The 12,284-nt window shown below is 55.1% G+C and overlaps 1 protein-coding gene across 13 annotated transcripts in view; it reads right to left on the minus strand.

Annotated features, from left to right (window-relative positions):
* Positions 1-12,284, minus strand: part of FAM193B (family with sequence similarity 193 member B) — a 30,878-nt gene that overhangs the window by 5,345 nt on the left and 13,249 nt on the right. For 8 of the 13 annotated variants that reach the window (XR_004900527.1, XM_028528178.2, XM_036014559.1 and 5 more), the window contains 5 exons: positions 11,164-11,406; positions 10,135-10,369; positions 8,451-8,838; positions 5,972-6,173; positions 4,855-5,094 (listed from right to left, as the gene is read on the minus strand). Coding sequence is in view for 12 of the 13 variants with exons in the window: in XM_028528178.2 (XP_028383979.2) it covers positions 4,855-5,094; positions 5,972-6,173; positions 8,451-8,838; positions 10,135-10,369; positions 11,164-11,406 (1,308 nt within the window). In the remaining variant the exon portion in view is untranslated. Of the gene's footprint in view, positions 1-4,854; positions 5,095-5,600; positions 5,731-5,971; positions 6,174-8,450; positions 8,839-10,134; positions 10,370-11,163; positions 11,407-12,284 lie in introns of those variants that run through there. The other 5 variants (XM_036014550.1, XM_036014553.1, XM_036014554.1 and 2 more) reach the window with 5 other exon arrangements.

The following is a 12,284-nucleotide window of genomic DNA, read 5'->3' on the forward strand; positions in this document are numbered from 1 at the left end:
AATGCTGGCTCCACGACTGACCAGGACCATTGCCATGAGGCCTTGGACAAATCACTTACTCTCTCTGACCATCACTATCCCCACTTGTAAATTTGGGAGAAAACCCACCTGCCTCTACCTCATAGGGCTGCTATGAGGACACACCTGAGAGAGTGTGTGTCCCTTTCCCTGGGAATACGTAAGGCTGCACCGGCTCAGGTGAGGGGGCAGCTCAGTCTGGAGCAGCGAGTCCAGCTGTGCACCGTGGAGTTCCAGGCCACGGGCAGAGCGGTGAGACCACAGGGATACATAAACGACTGGAAGGCCCTTCTCTTCACTCCTCCCCTGTATCAGAACACCTCTGCTGTGGTTAGAAACTGAGTTCCATGGGGGATTTCATTTGCAGGAGAGAGTTCTGTGGCTAAACCAAGGTGTCTGAAATGGTGTGTGGACGGGGTGATACAGAACCGAATGCAACTTCAGTGGTGAGAAGGGGAAAACAGACACACATTTTCTGCTGGGCACCATGAGCTTGGGATGTCCCACCAGCTGTCTCACACTCAGTCCTCACAAGGGCCCTTGTCGCCTCATTATCCTCAATTTACAGATGGGGACACTTGACTTTGGAAAGAATATGGAACTGGCCCAAGGTCACATGGCTTGTAAGTGGCAACATTGGGACAGCACCCCCAGCTGTGATCTGCAGAAGTTCTTACGTTTTCACTCCTGACAATCGTCTCACGACCATTGACTTGTAGGCACTGGGCTAGGCCCTGAGGACAGTCTCTGCATGCTGACTTGACTGTGCTGGGGAGACAGACATGCAAACAGGCTCTTTAATGCTGAGTGACAGGGGCAAGAGCTATAGGGAAGAAAGCACAGGATGCTCTGGGGACCCAGACTGGGCCATCAGGCCTGCTTCCCAGGGGCAGGATCTCCCTGAGCTTGAACGGTGAGTGGGTTATCCTGAAGAGAGTGAGACAAGCACTTTCTGGGTAGAAGAGCAAGTGGAAAGCTGTGAAATGGAAAAACACAAAATCTTTAGGGAATGGGAACCGCTGACAGGTACGGCTGGAGCCCAGATCTCTTCTTGGGGGATGGGAGTGGGCAGGAAGGTCAAAAGGCACAGATTGAGATGAAGCTGGCAAGCAGAGCAGGGGCTAGATCCTGAAGAGCCCTGCAGGCCATGCGTGAGTCTGGGTTCAGGTCTGAAGGCAGCGTTCAGCCACTGAAGGCTTTGAAGTAGTGGTCGTAGGGTGGGGAGAAGTGGATGGTCTGAGCTCCTTGGGAGGCAGCAGGGCCAGGACACTAAGTGAGGGGTGGGGGGAGGAGATGAGCCATGAAAACAACCCGACAACTACTATGCTGCTGCTGTAGCTCCTTGGACCAAACTCTCACTCTGTTGGACCTTTTCCCACATTGCTCCATCTCATTCTCGCAACAATCTGAGTTAGATTCTACTGTTATGCTCATTTTATGGATGAAGAAACTGAGGCTCGGAGGCTAAGTGATTTGCCCAAGGTCATACAGCAAGGGTGGCAGAGCCAGGTTTCAAACTGAAGTCCAATTCCAAGGCCCGCTGCTCCCTCCCGATGACCACAATGCACTCCTCCCAGGACGGTGCTGAGGTTCTGGCTCAGGCAGCTGGGTGGATGGCAGTGCATCAACCAAACAGATGGCGGAGGAGGAAGAGGCCTCTCGGAGAAAGGCAACAAGCTCAGTTTGGATGTGCTGAGTTTAGTATCTGTGGAAGTTGTGAAGAGGTGCCTGGTAGCAGGAGTGGACATCACTGTGATGTGTGGAGAGGAAGCAGGTAGCCAGACCAAATCTAGAGGCAACACTATCTAGATGGCTTTTCTTTCCCAGGGAGTTGTCCTCAGGAGGGTCAGGCACAGGAGGAGGAGCTCACAGAAAAGAGGGCCGAGCAGGAGGTGGGAAATGTGGTGTACCGGGCAAACCCATTGTCTTTTCCCTGCACCTCCCAACTGAGGGTGGAGGCACCAAAAAAAAAAAAAAAAAGATATTTGAAAAGGAGAGCACACACAAAATGCAAGACGTTGCCTAGTGGACACAGAGGATAGCACAGGAGACTGTGCACTGGGTGTTGGGGCGGAAGAGAGTCCTTGGCGAGATGGGAAAACTAACACGGTGAACACAGAAAGCATTTGTGAGGAACTTGGCTGTGACGAGAGGAAAGAGACAAGGGGGTGAGACAGAGGTTGTGTGCTCAAGGAACGGTTCGCTTTCAAAAACGAACAGGGCGCAGGGGGAAGCTGATGGGAAAGAGCTCGGAGGAGAGGCTGCAGGCACAGGACCAAAGTCAAGGGTAGCCCAGACAGACGAGAAAGGCCTGCATGGGCCTTTCCTAGGAAAAGCAGGAAGCTGTCCTCACCATGAGAAGAAAACTTTGCAAGGGGCCTGGGAAGACAAGAGAGTGCCTGTCCACTGGCTTCATCTGAACAGGAAATGAGGTTATTTGCCAAAAAATAAGGTGGGAGGAGGGGGAAGCCTGAAGCTGAAGAATGGAGGTCTGGCCAACGGGCCACAATGAAGGGAAGAGGAGCAGGAAGACCTGGGCGCTCCAGAGGCCTACTGGGTAATATGGGGGCTCAAGAAAGCAGGAGGTCAGGCAGCCCAGACTTGATTTGCTGCTCTCCTTGAGGTGTAGAAGGGGAGAGGCGCGTCGGGTTCAAACCCAGGGCTGCAGTTTTTCTGAGGGGCCATTAATGCAAAGGCAGTGGGGCAAGGAGTGGAGAGTACTGGTGAGAGAGGAGGAAGAGGCTGGTGACAGTCTTCAGTGGATAGAGGTGGCTGGGAGGCTGCAGATGACAGAGGTGGGGGTTGGTTCCAAAGGAGCGAGGGGAGAGTCAAGGTCTGAAAATAGGCTGAGGATGCAGAAAGACACTGGGCTTTATTCCCCCTGGAGGGGGAACAGAAGAGCACTCTGAGGGATGACCACTGGGGGGCGCTGTGTTGTGGCAGAGAGCCATGTCATAAGGCCCTGAGCCGGTGGAGACACACAGGGAGGAGGCTCACGTATAAACAGGTAATGGCTATTGCGTGATAACACAACTGCTTGCTTCCGGGGGACCCTGGCCGCTGCACCAGGCTGGGAAGACAGTAGCTGTGCAGTGAGTTGCTGAGCAAGGAAGCAGTGCGGTGAATGGTGGACTACAGAGATGTTCGAGGTGTAGTGGGAGTACAGTGGGAGAAGTGACCTGAGTGAGGCTGCAAAGAGGACGCACCTGAACTGTGCTTAGAAGGAAGTTGTCAGGGGGAAAAGGAGGGGAGAGAAGACAGCAGGCACTACTGGTGAAGGAGAAAGAATGTGCAGCACACCCACGTTTAGGAAAAGAACACCAGGTCTGGGAACAGTGAAGTGTGTTGGCTGAGACCTAACAGCCTTAAGAGGCTAGGAAGGGCCAGAGTGACCACTGCTGCCCACTGGACATGTCTGCCGGACAATACTGGGTGAGAGGAACGAAGTGCACACCACTTTCTGAAGGCAGTGGTGGGACCCTTTGGACCCCTGTTTCAGGGTGCAGGGCAAGGTCTCGGTCTGTCCTCTGGGCTGGACACAGGTGGAGGACCACTGCTGCCTTCCAGGGCACCGGGGCTGTTTGACCACCCAGGACCTGGAGCCAGCTGGGTGTCAGACCCAGTCTCCTAGGCTGCTGGGCTCCCAAGTGTGGCACCGCGCAGATGCAGCTGGGGGCGGGCAAAGGGCAAAGAGGTAATGAGGTGGCAGGGGACCAGCCACCAAGCCCTGGGGCTCGCCTGGCATCAGGGCTGCCCGGGAAGGGCTCACTGGCCTCAACCTGGATCGCTCCCATGGCTCCAATTACGTTTCCACGTTGGCACCGCCCAGGCCCACACCTCCACCTGGGTGTCCTGTGCGAGCCGCTGAGGCAACGCACCCCAGCTGAATGCCTGTCTTCTGCCAATCCCCTCCTTGCTCAGTGGAGGCACGCCACCCTGCCAGTCACCCAAGCAAACACCTGGAGTACACCCCTAACTCCTTCATCTCCCTGTCCCGTAATCAGATCACCAGAGCTTCTTCAGATCACCAGATCACTTCTGCTTCCTCTGAAAAGCCATCGCTCCTGCCCCACCCCACCATCAATCATCTTTATCCTGGCTCTCAGCTTTCTGGCCGGGAGTATCACCCTCCCAGGTGACCGTCCATGTCGCCACACAATAACCCTGGGACATAGAATCGACCAAGTTTAACTCTGACTAAAGCCCAAAGTGACTCCCCTCAGCTGCAGGGTCAAGTCAAAGCTCTTCAGCAGGGCATGCCAGCCCCTTTCTCGCCTCCACTGTCCGTCCTGCCTCTCCTGGGTGGGCCCTGGACGCACCAAGCTGCTGTGTCTGTGCTATGCCCGCTGCCGGGAAGGCCCTGCTGGTACCTGTGCACTCGCTCCCGAGCCAGCCTCTCAGTGTGGCCATTGCCAGCAAACCCAGACAGGACGGGGGTGCTTCCCTCAGGCCAGGACTTGTCACATACTAACATACTTGTCCAGTTTCAGTCTCTCCACGGCCCGGGCTTCTCCAGGTGGGAACTTAACAAAGGCTTTGGCTCCCAGTATTTGCAGTGTTTTCTGAATGAATAAATGACTGACTGACTGACTAAAGCAAGTCCTGGGCTTGGAGGAATCCAGCAAGCTGCTTCTGAGGCCAGGACTCATTTATCCTCCAGTCACTGGCCCCCCGTCTCCCTGACCCTGATGCCTCCCAAACTCACTCAGACTCCCCAGAGCAGTGAGCCAAAGTCCTTGGCAGCCAGCACCATTCATCCCCCAGAAGTCTTGGGGGTTGGGGTGAGAGACTCCTTGGGGAGAAGAGGCGGCAGAGCTGGGCTCCCCCCACACCCACCTTCTTTTTCAGCTTGTGCCGGGCCCGTTTGGCAGCCCTGGCGCTGTTGGGGGCTTTGGGCTCCGTGCGGTTGATGAATTCCAGCAGCTCATCCACATCTCGGTGGTCCACGGCGGGCTCCCCAGGGATCCCGCCCAGGGCGCCCCCCTTCAGAGGCAGCTCCTCCTTCCGCCTGGTCAGCCTCGAACGGAGCTTCTCTCGGATCTCGGTATAGTTCCGACTCGTCGGGGCGGCGGGTGGCTGGGGGAGGGGAGGCGCTGATGTTATACTCTGGGCCTGGGAAGCCTGAGCACTCCCCCCGCTGGCAGTGAACATGTGGTGAGGAGTGAGACAGCTGTTCTTTCTACCAGAGGCCAAATGGCTCGATCCCAGCCAGGTGGGAGCCAAGGCAGTGGTGGGTGGAGGGCGTTGGGGGCGCACTGGCCTGGGGGCCAGGAAAGTAGGTTTGAGCCCAGGAGTCGTCACCGGGAAGATGTTATGACCTTGGGCAGGTCACCGAGTCTGTGAGCCTCAATTTTGTCACCTCTAAAATGAGGGTCAGCCCTAGCTCAAAGGCGACTAGCATCATCATCACTTCCATTTCTTCTGCCCTCAACTGTGCTCCCCTAGTGGTGGCCCTTCCTCTTCACCTGAGCAGACTTCTGAACTGCTTTCTCCCCCTGTCCAGAGACAGCTTGTACTCTGCTCTGTGCCTCCTTCCTGGCGCCGTCTGTGCCCACGGCCTGTCCCTCGGCTGGCTCTCACACCTGGGGAACTGAGAGCCTTTGCTTCCACTCTGCCTTCATCACGCACAAGCCTTCACTCCTCTGTGATTACACACGCACACAAACTCCTCAGAATCATAGCTTGCCTCTCTGCCATTTCCTGTCCTTCCGCCTAAAGAAAAAAAGTTAATCTTAAAAGAAACCACGGAAAGAGCAAAGGTAGCAAAATGTTTAAAAATCCCCACTTCACCAATCTGCTGGGAGGATCAAGCCAGCAGATGCGGGTGCAGAGACTCACAGGGCCCCAGTGCAGTCACTGTCCCCTCGAGCAAGGGTCTCCAGGGAGAGCAGGTGCCCCTCTGGCTCACCGTGGCGGGCCCCCAGCCCTCTTTGGCCTGGGCAGGCTCACTCACCGCATTGTGGCCGAAGAACTCGCAGTAGCAGCAGTCACAGAACTTCCCATCTCTCTGGTGGGCAGAGGACGAGGTGCAGGAGCTGCGCTCCGAGCTGCTGTCCTCTTCCTCGCCCAGCCCCTCATCTGCCTCGCAGGGCTGGGGCAGCTGGCAGGCCAGGCCGCTGTGTGTAAACTTGTGCCCCTTGCACCCAGGGTCTCTGCTGACGGGGAAGAGAGAAAGGCCCACAGGTGAGAGGGCAGGGAGGAGCAGGCCACTACAGGACCCTGGGGAACAGCAGCCCAACCATTGCTGTCCCCAGGGCCCATGAAGGCAGTCCAGCTGTGTCGGTGCCTCTCGCAGGAACAGGGCCAACACCCTTGTTGTCCCTCAGGGCCCAGCTCAATGGCACAGTTCTGGAAAGGCCCCACAGGCCTCCTCTGCCCACACCCACATGATGCTCCAGGACTCTGACAGCGCTGCACACCCCTCCACCCTGCCGTCTATGACACCGTACTGTGACAATCCATTTTCCTGTTTGTCTCAGACCAAATGCGCACTCTCCAAAGGCAAGGACTGCACCACTTCTATCTTTGGGCCCCAGTGTGCAGCATAACAACCTTGCACACAGTAGGTGCTCAGTACATAGGTGTCTGAACAAGATCAGTGGCCTGATAGCTCCCTTGGGGCATCCAAATGAGGTCAGCAGGGTCCATCTCCAGTGGGCAAAGCTGCATTAGCCTTGGGGACTTGAGGTTAGGAAAGCAAATGTGGCTTGCGGGCCCCAGACTCTAAGAGCTACCACCTGTGCAGGTACCGTACTCAATGTGCTCCTTACATTTTTTTTTTAATTTTTAAAAAATTATTGATTTTGGGGGAGAGGGGAGAGATCAACTTGTTCCACTTATTCATGCACTCATTGGTGGTTTGCTGTGTGTGCAACCTGGGCGGATCCAGATGGCTCTCTAACCAACTGAGTGGCCCGGCCAGGTTTCGACACGCTATTTCTAACCATTTCCAAGGCCTGCGAAACAGGTGCTGCTGTCCCCATCTTGCAGTGGAGGAGGCAGGCTCAGGGAGCCTCACTGCTCTGCTCAAGGAGTAGTGGGACTCGGCCCGTGTCTGTCTGCAAGTCCACACTCTCCTGTGGCACTGCTGACTCCGGACTTCAGGAAGTACAGGGTGTCTCGTAAGACAGGCTGGCATCAGCAATGGGATCCAGGGGCGGGGCAGAAAAGGAGAGGCAGAAACCATGATCAGTGGTGCTTAGAGAACCTTAATGCAAGCTGACCACTCTTCATCTGTTACGTCAGCAAAATCGCAGTGCCCAGTGCCCCAGAGAGTGTGGAGACAGCACCCACACACTGGCGCTGTGGCATGTGCAGAACTCTTTGGAGAGCAATTTTTCAGTGTATTAGAAACCCTTGTTAAAAAACAAAACAAAAAAATGATATCCTGACATCTTTTCAAATGAGAATTTTTTTCATTATGAAGGATCTATTCCAAGGAGAAAAATCTAATAGATGGAAAAAGCTTTAGGCAAAGACATCTTTAGAGACATTATTTATAATACTGGAACGCCTAACTGATCAGTGGCTGGAGAACAGTCAGGTGCACCTGGGGCAACACCTTCCCGCCCGTGGAGCTGTGGCTCCGAAGATCACGCAGGAGCCGAACAGGGCTGGTGGAGCCGCTGACCCACTGGGGGACAAAGAGGGAGCCGCTGAGAACGGTGGGGTTTCCGAGTGGACAGCTATATATGTTTCAGAAATACAGATCTGAACTACGGTACAAAAACAGACATGTACCTTCTCTATAGAACTGTGTCTTACTATAACCTTTTATAGTAACTGGAGTTACTTAGGCCTCTACCTTAGAATGGAATTCCTAACTCAAACACAGATTTGGGTGCAACGAAGCTTATGACAGAATTATTCTGAAGAATTATAACTGGGGAAATGTTCATGGTATAATGTTAAAAAAAAAATCACTACACAAAAATTATACAGAACAGGGACTTGCCCTGGCCGGGTAGCTCAGGTGGCTGGGACACGTCGCCCCGATACACCGAGGCAGCAGGTCCGATCCCTGGTCAAAGCACATGCCAGAATCAACCAATGAGTGCACCAGTAAGTGGAACATCACATCAGTGTTTCTCTCTCTTTCTTCCTTCCCATCCTCTCTAAAATCAATATATAAAATTAAAGAACAACAAAACACAGCACCCCCCCCCACCAGGGACCTAATTACGTTACACGGAGAAATATCAGGAAGACTATGCTGCAGAATTGGGAGTTTATCTTTAGGTTGAGCACATGTTCTCTTTAGACATCTCTAAATTTTTCCAAATTCTAAAAAAAAGAGAACCAAACATTTCTTTTAAAACTGCGAACACTTTTGAGCCAACCCTTTAAGTTCCACCCCAAGAGCTGCATCTGCAGTTTTCCAAAACCCTAAGCCCGAGTCCACAGGGAGTGAGTCCTCCAGGCTGCTCGCTTACCTGTGAGCACCAGGGAGCTGCTGTGAGCTCGGTGGTGGGAGCAGAGGTCCGCCGCAGTGCCCGCCGCAGTGCCCGCCGCAGGGGTGGCTGCACCCCGAGAAAGAAGGCGGCATCTTCAGGAGCGGCATGCTGGTGGAAGGCAGATGGGGGCTCTGACATGCCCCTGGGGAGTGTGGCACAGTGGCAGTGGCAGCAGGGCACTCTGAAGCCTGCGCAGGGGACGGTGCGGAGGGGGTGGTGGGCAGCAGGTGTGGGTGGGGTGGGGGGCCAAAGGACCCAGGGTGCGAGGCGAGCAGCGGCGCTGGCTGGGGGTGGTGGCCCGTGGGGCTATTAGGTGGAGCGGTGAGGTCTGGGTGCCGGCGGTGCTCTGAGATGGGGAAAATCTCACCTGTGGGCACATGGGGAGGGAGGGTCAGAGGGGGCGCCCAGACACCAGGGAGGAGAGCCCAAGGGCCTGCTGCCCCAGCACCCTGCTTCCTGGGATCTGGACGCAGACCCTCAGCACAGTGGCCCCAGGAGCTTTTGGGAATGCCTAGCAGTGCCAGCTCGGGCTGCAGAGTTTCTCTGCAGGCAGCAGCTGGGCTGCACAGGCCTGAGGAAGAAGGCAATGGAGTGCTAGCCCCACCGAAGACCACACGACTGCACTCGGGCACAGCAGGGGAAATGCACCCTGCCGGTCAAGGTTGCTCCACCTCTAGGAGCAGCAGGCTGAGGTTCTGCCTCTGTGCCACAAGGAGTGAGGCGGTGGGTGTGCTGGAATCCCAGCTGGCCCTGGACTTCAGGGAGGTGGGAAAGGCCCTCATGACTCTCTCTGGCTTATGCATCAGAACAACTGGAAACACGTACTGCTCAACTCTCAGAGGAGGGGGCGGCACCCCTCTGAGATCTCTGCCCCTCCGCTGACAAGCAGACAGTGATTCCGTATCTGCACAGGGCATCACCAGACCACAGTTCTTTCTTTCAGCCTCTAAGGGCTCCCTCACTCCAGGTCTGAAGAAGGTACACAAGGCTCCAAAACACACTAATAATCATGGCAGCTTGCACTGCTACCTCTTGTGGACAGAAGTGCAGCCTTTTCTATCCACCCCTCAGGTGGAGAAAGCGGGGGGGTGGGGATAGGACGATGGAGGCAGGCAGGCCCCCTGTGCTGCTGCACCGGCAGGTGTTCTGGGCTCTTAAGTCCTAATTTCCTAAAGGACTTAGACTTTACTTTCTACCCAACTCCACTTTTTTTTTCCCTTAAAGATTTTATTTATTTGTAGAGAGAAGGGAGGGAGAAAGGGAGAAAAACACCAATGTGTGGTTGCCTCTCGTGTGCCCCCTACTGGGGACCTGGCCGGCAACCCAGGCATGTGCCCTGACTGGGAATCGAACCAGAGACCCTTTGTTTTGCAGTCCGGCGCTCAATCCACTGAACCACACCAGCCAGGGCCTAGACTCCACTTTCTATTCAACCAGGGCTCCGCAGGCCCACTTCTGGCTGCAGTGGGAACCATTACGGAGTGGATGGCAGCAGTGTTTTCAACTTCACAGTCCTGGGGAAAGGAATGCCCCTCTGCTTCCACCAGAATAGCTCTACATTAATGTAATAACTGATCTTCCGGTGTGTTTGAACCCAGTAGTTAGGAAAACACAGCTGTCTACATTTATGAGGCCTGCTGGTCTCCCGAGCTTGGACACTCACCAGGGATGGAAGGAGGACTCCCAAGTGAGCTGCCTGGCACGGCCCCGCTGGAGTGTGGGGAGTTCCAGAGGCCCGAGAGCTTATGTGCTGACAGGAATGAGCTGGGATCCCAGTCCCCTGAGTTCCCATGGCAGGACGAGGACGAGGAGGAGGATGAGGAGGACGAGGAGGACGAGGAGGAATGCGAGTCGCCCCCACAAGACTGTGACTTGCAGGATGTGTGTGACAAGGAGATCTGGAGAACAGGGGAGAAAGAGGCTCGTAACGAACCAGCAAACATCAGAGCAGACCCTCTGCTGCCTAAGCTTACCCAAGAGCGCCGCCTCCTCTAGGCCCCGTGCCGTGGCCAAAGCTCGATTCCCGCAACTCCAGGTGCCAGGGCACGTGCGGGCCGCACCTTGGCTAGGAGGGGCTGTGCTGCTCCCAGTGAAGTAAACTGGGTGTGGACACTGGTGAGAGGCTCCAGGGGTAGGGGGACAGTGGGCACAGAGAAGGCCCGCCAGCTGTGGGCCTTTGGGAGTCCTGAGAGCTGCCAAGGAGAGGAGGGTCTGTAAGTCAGGAGTCCTGAAGCTGAACTGATCCTGTTCAGAGTAAAAGCGAGGAGCTGGAGAGGACTGAGAAAGGAGGGCAGTCTGCTGTGATTCAGGAGATGGCAGACTTAGAGGGCTCCCAAGCATCGTGGAGGCCTTCTAAGGCAGACTGCAGACCCTTGAACTGACCTTTGCCCTCTGTGCCATACTGGTTGGCTTTCAAGCTTCCACAAAGCCAAAGGTAGCCCAAAAGGCAGATGAAAGGGGCAGGCTCTCCATCTACCAAATCCTATGGGCCAGCCCTCACACTGTGAACAGACTCTCCTCAGGGACCGGGGCTGCCTGCAGCCTCTCTTCTTCCCCCCCATGTAAACTCAGCACCTGGGCACAGGGGCCACTGGAGAGCCATCTCAGAGAACAAGGAAGGAACAGCTCAACAGCCTGACTTTGTGCACGCAGCCCTCCTGCACTCAGGGACCTCTTTGCAGTGGTTACCTACCGCCACTGCGTGCTCAGGACCTGTCTGCCTTTCATCTTCCTCCATGCTCCTTCGGCAACTCTGGCAGACCCATAGCGGCATCTCGCCTAGGAGATTCTTCACGAGCTTTGGCATGAAGTCGGGGGGCAGCTTCTCACCCTGCAACACCAGTCCATTTTGGGAAGGGCCTTCTTCCCAGCCTTTGCGTTCCCGATGACACAGCAGGCAGCAAGTCTGCACAGACTGGCTAGAGGTGTGGGGAACCTGTCCAACAGACAGAAATAGGGTTTCCCAGGAGGGGAAAGGCTCTACTTAGGAATAATATTAACAACAACAACGTCACTTACTATGTGCCATGCACTGGGTTAGGCACTTTATATGCATAATTTTAACTCCTGCAACAGGTCTGCAAAGTAGTTATTATTCCCAACAGATTTTAAAAAGTTAAGTTGCCCAAGGTTACAGAGCTAGGAAGTGGCTGAACCAGTATTTAAACCTCAGTGAGGATGATTCCAGAACTCATGCTCAAATGATCTGATGCCCCTATGTCCCCAAGTCCTAAAGCTTAAAGCAAAGATGACCCTTCCTTCTCTGGCATGTCTAGGAGAGGCCACAAGCCTGGGCTGTCTGTGCAGTCTACAGACCACCCCACCTGGAAGGGAAGAGCGCATCGGGCTGTGGGAGTGTGGGATCGTGGGAGGACCTGTGGGCTTCCGGAAGAGCTATGCAATTCCAACTGGAGCGGAGCAGTGTTTTGGAAAAAGGGTTAGGTACCAGCTGGCCTGAGAACCTGAGCTGGAGAGAAGGTAAGGTGGACCTGGTGCTTCTGAGAAGCGCAAGGTGCAGTGAAAAGAACCCGAGCACCCTGGCTGCTGTGGCTCAGGGGACTGGGCGCCAGCCCTTGAGCCTGTGAGACGAGGCTGACTGATGTTTCTCTCCCTCTCTCTCTCCCTCCCTTTCCCTCTCTCTAAAAATAAATAACATCTTAGGAACCTGGGCTTTGGGATCAGACCAACATGCACTCTAACGCCTGCCTGACCACATTATTAGCTGGGTGACCTTGAGCAAGTCATTTAACCTCCCAAGCTCCAATCTCCTCCCCACCTCGCAGAGCCGTGAGCTTGGTGTGTGAACAGGGAAAG

Source organism: Phyllostomus discolor, chromosome 13 (assembly GCF_004126475.2).
Source record: "Phyllostomus discolor isolate MPI-MPIP mPhyDis1 chromosome 13, mPhyDis1.pri.v3, whole genome shotgun sequence".
In the NCBI taxonomy this organism is placed as follows: Eukaryota; Metazoa; Chordata; class Mammalia; order Chiroptera; family Phyllostomidae; genus Phyllostomus; species Phyllostomus discolor.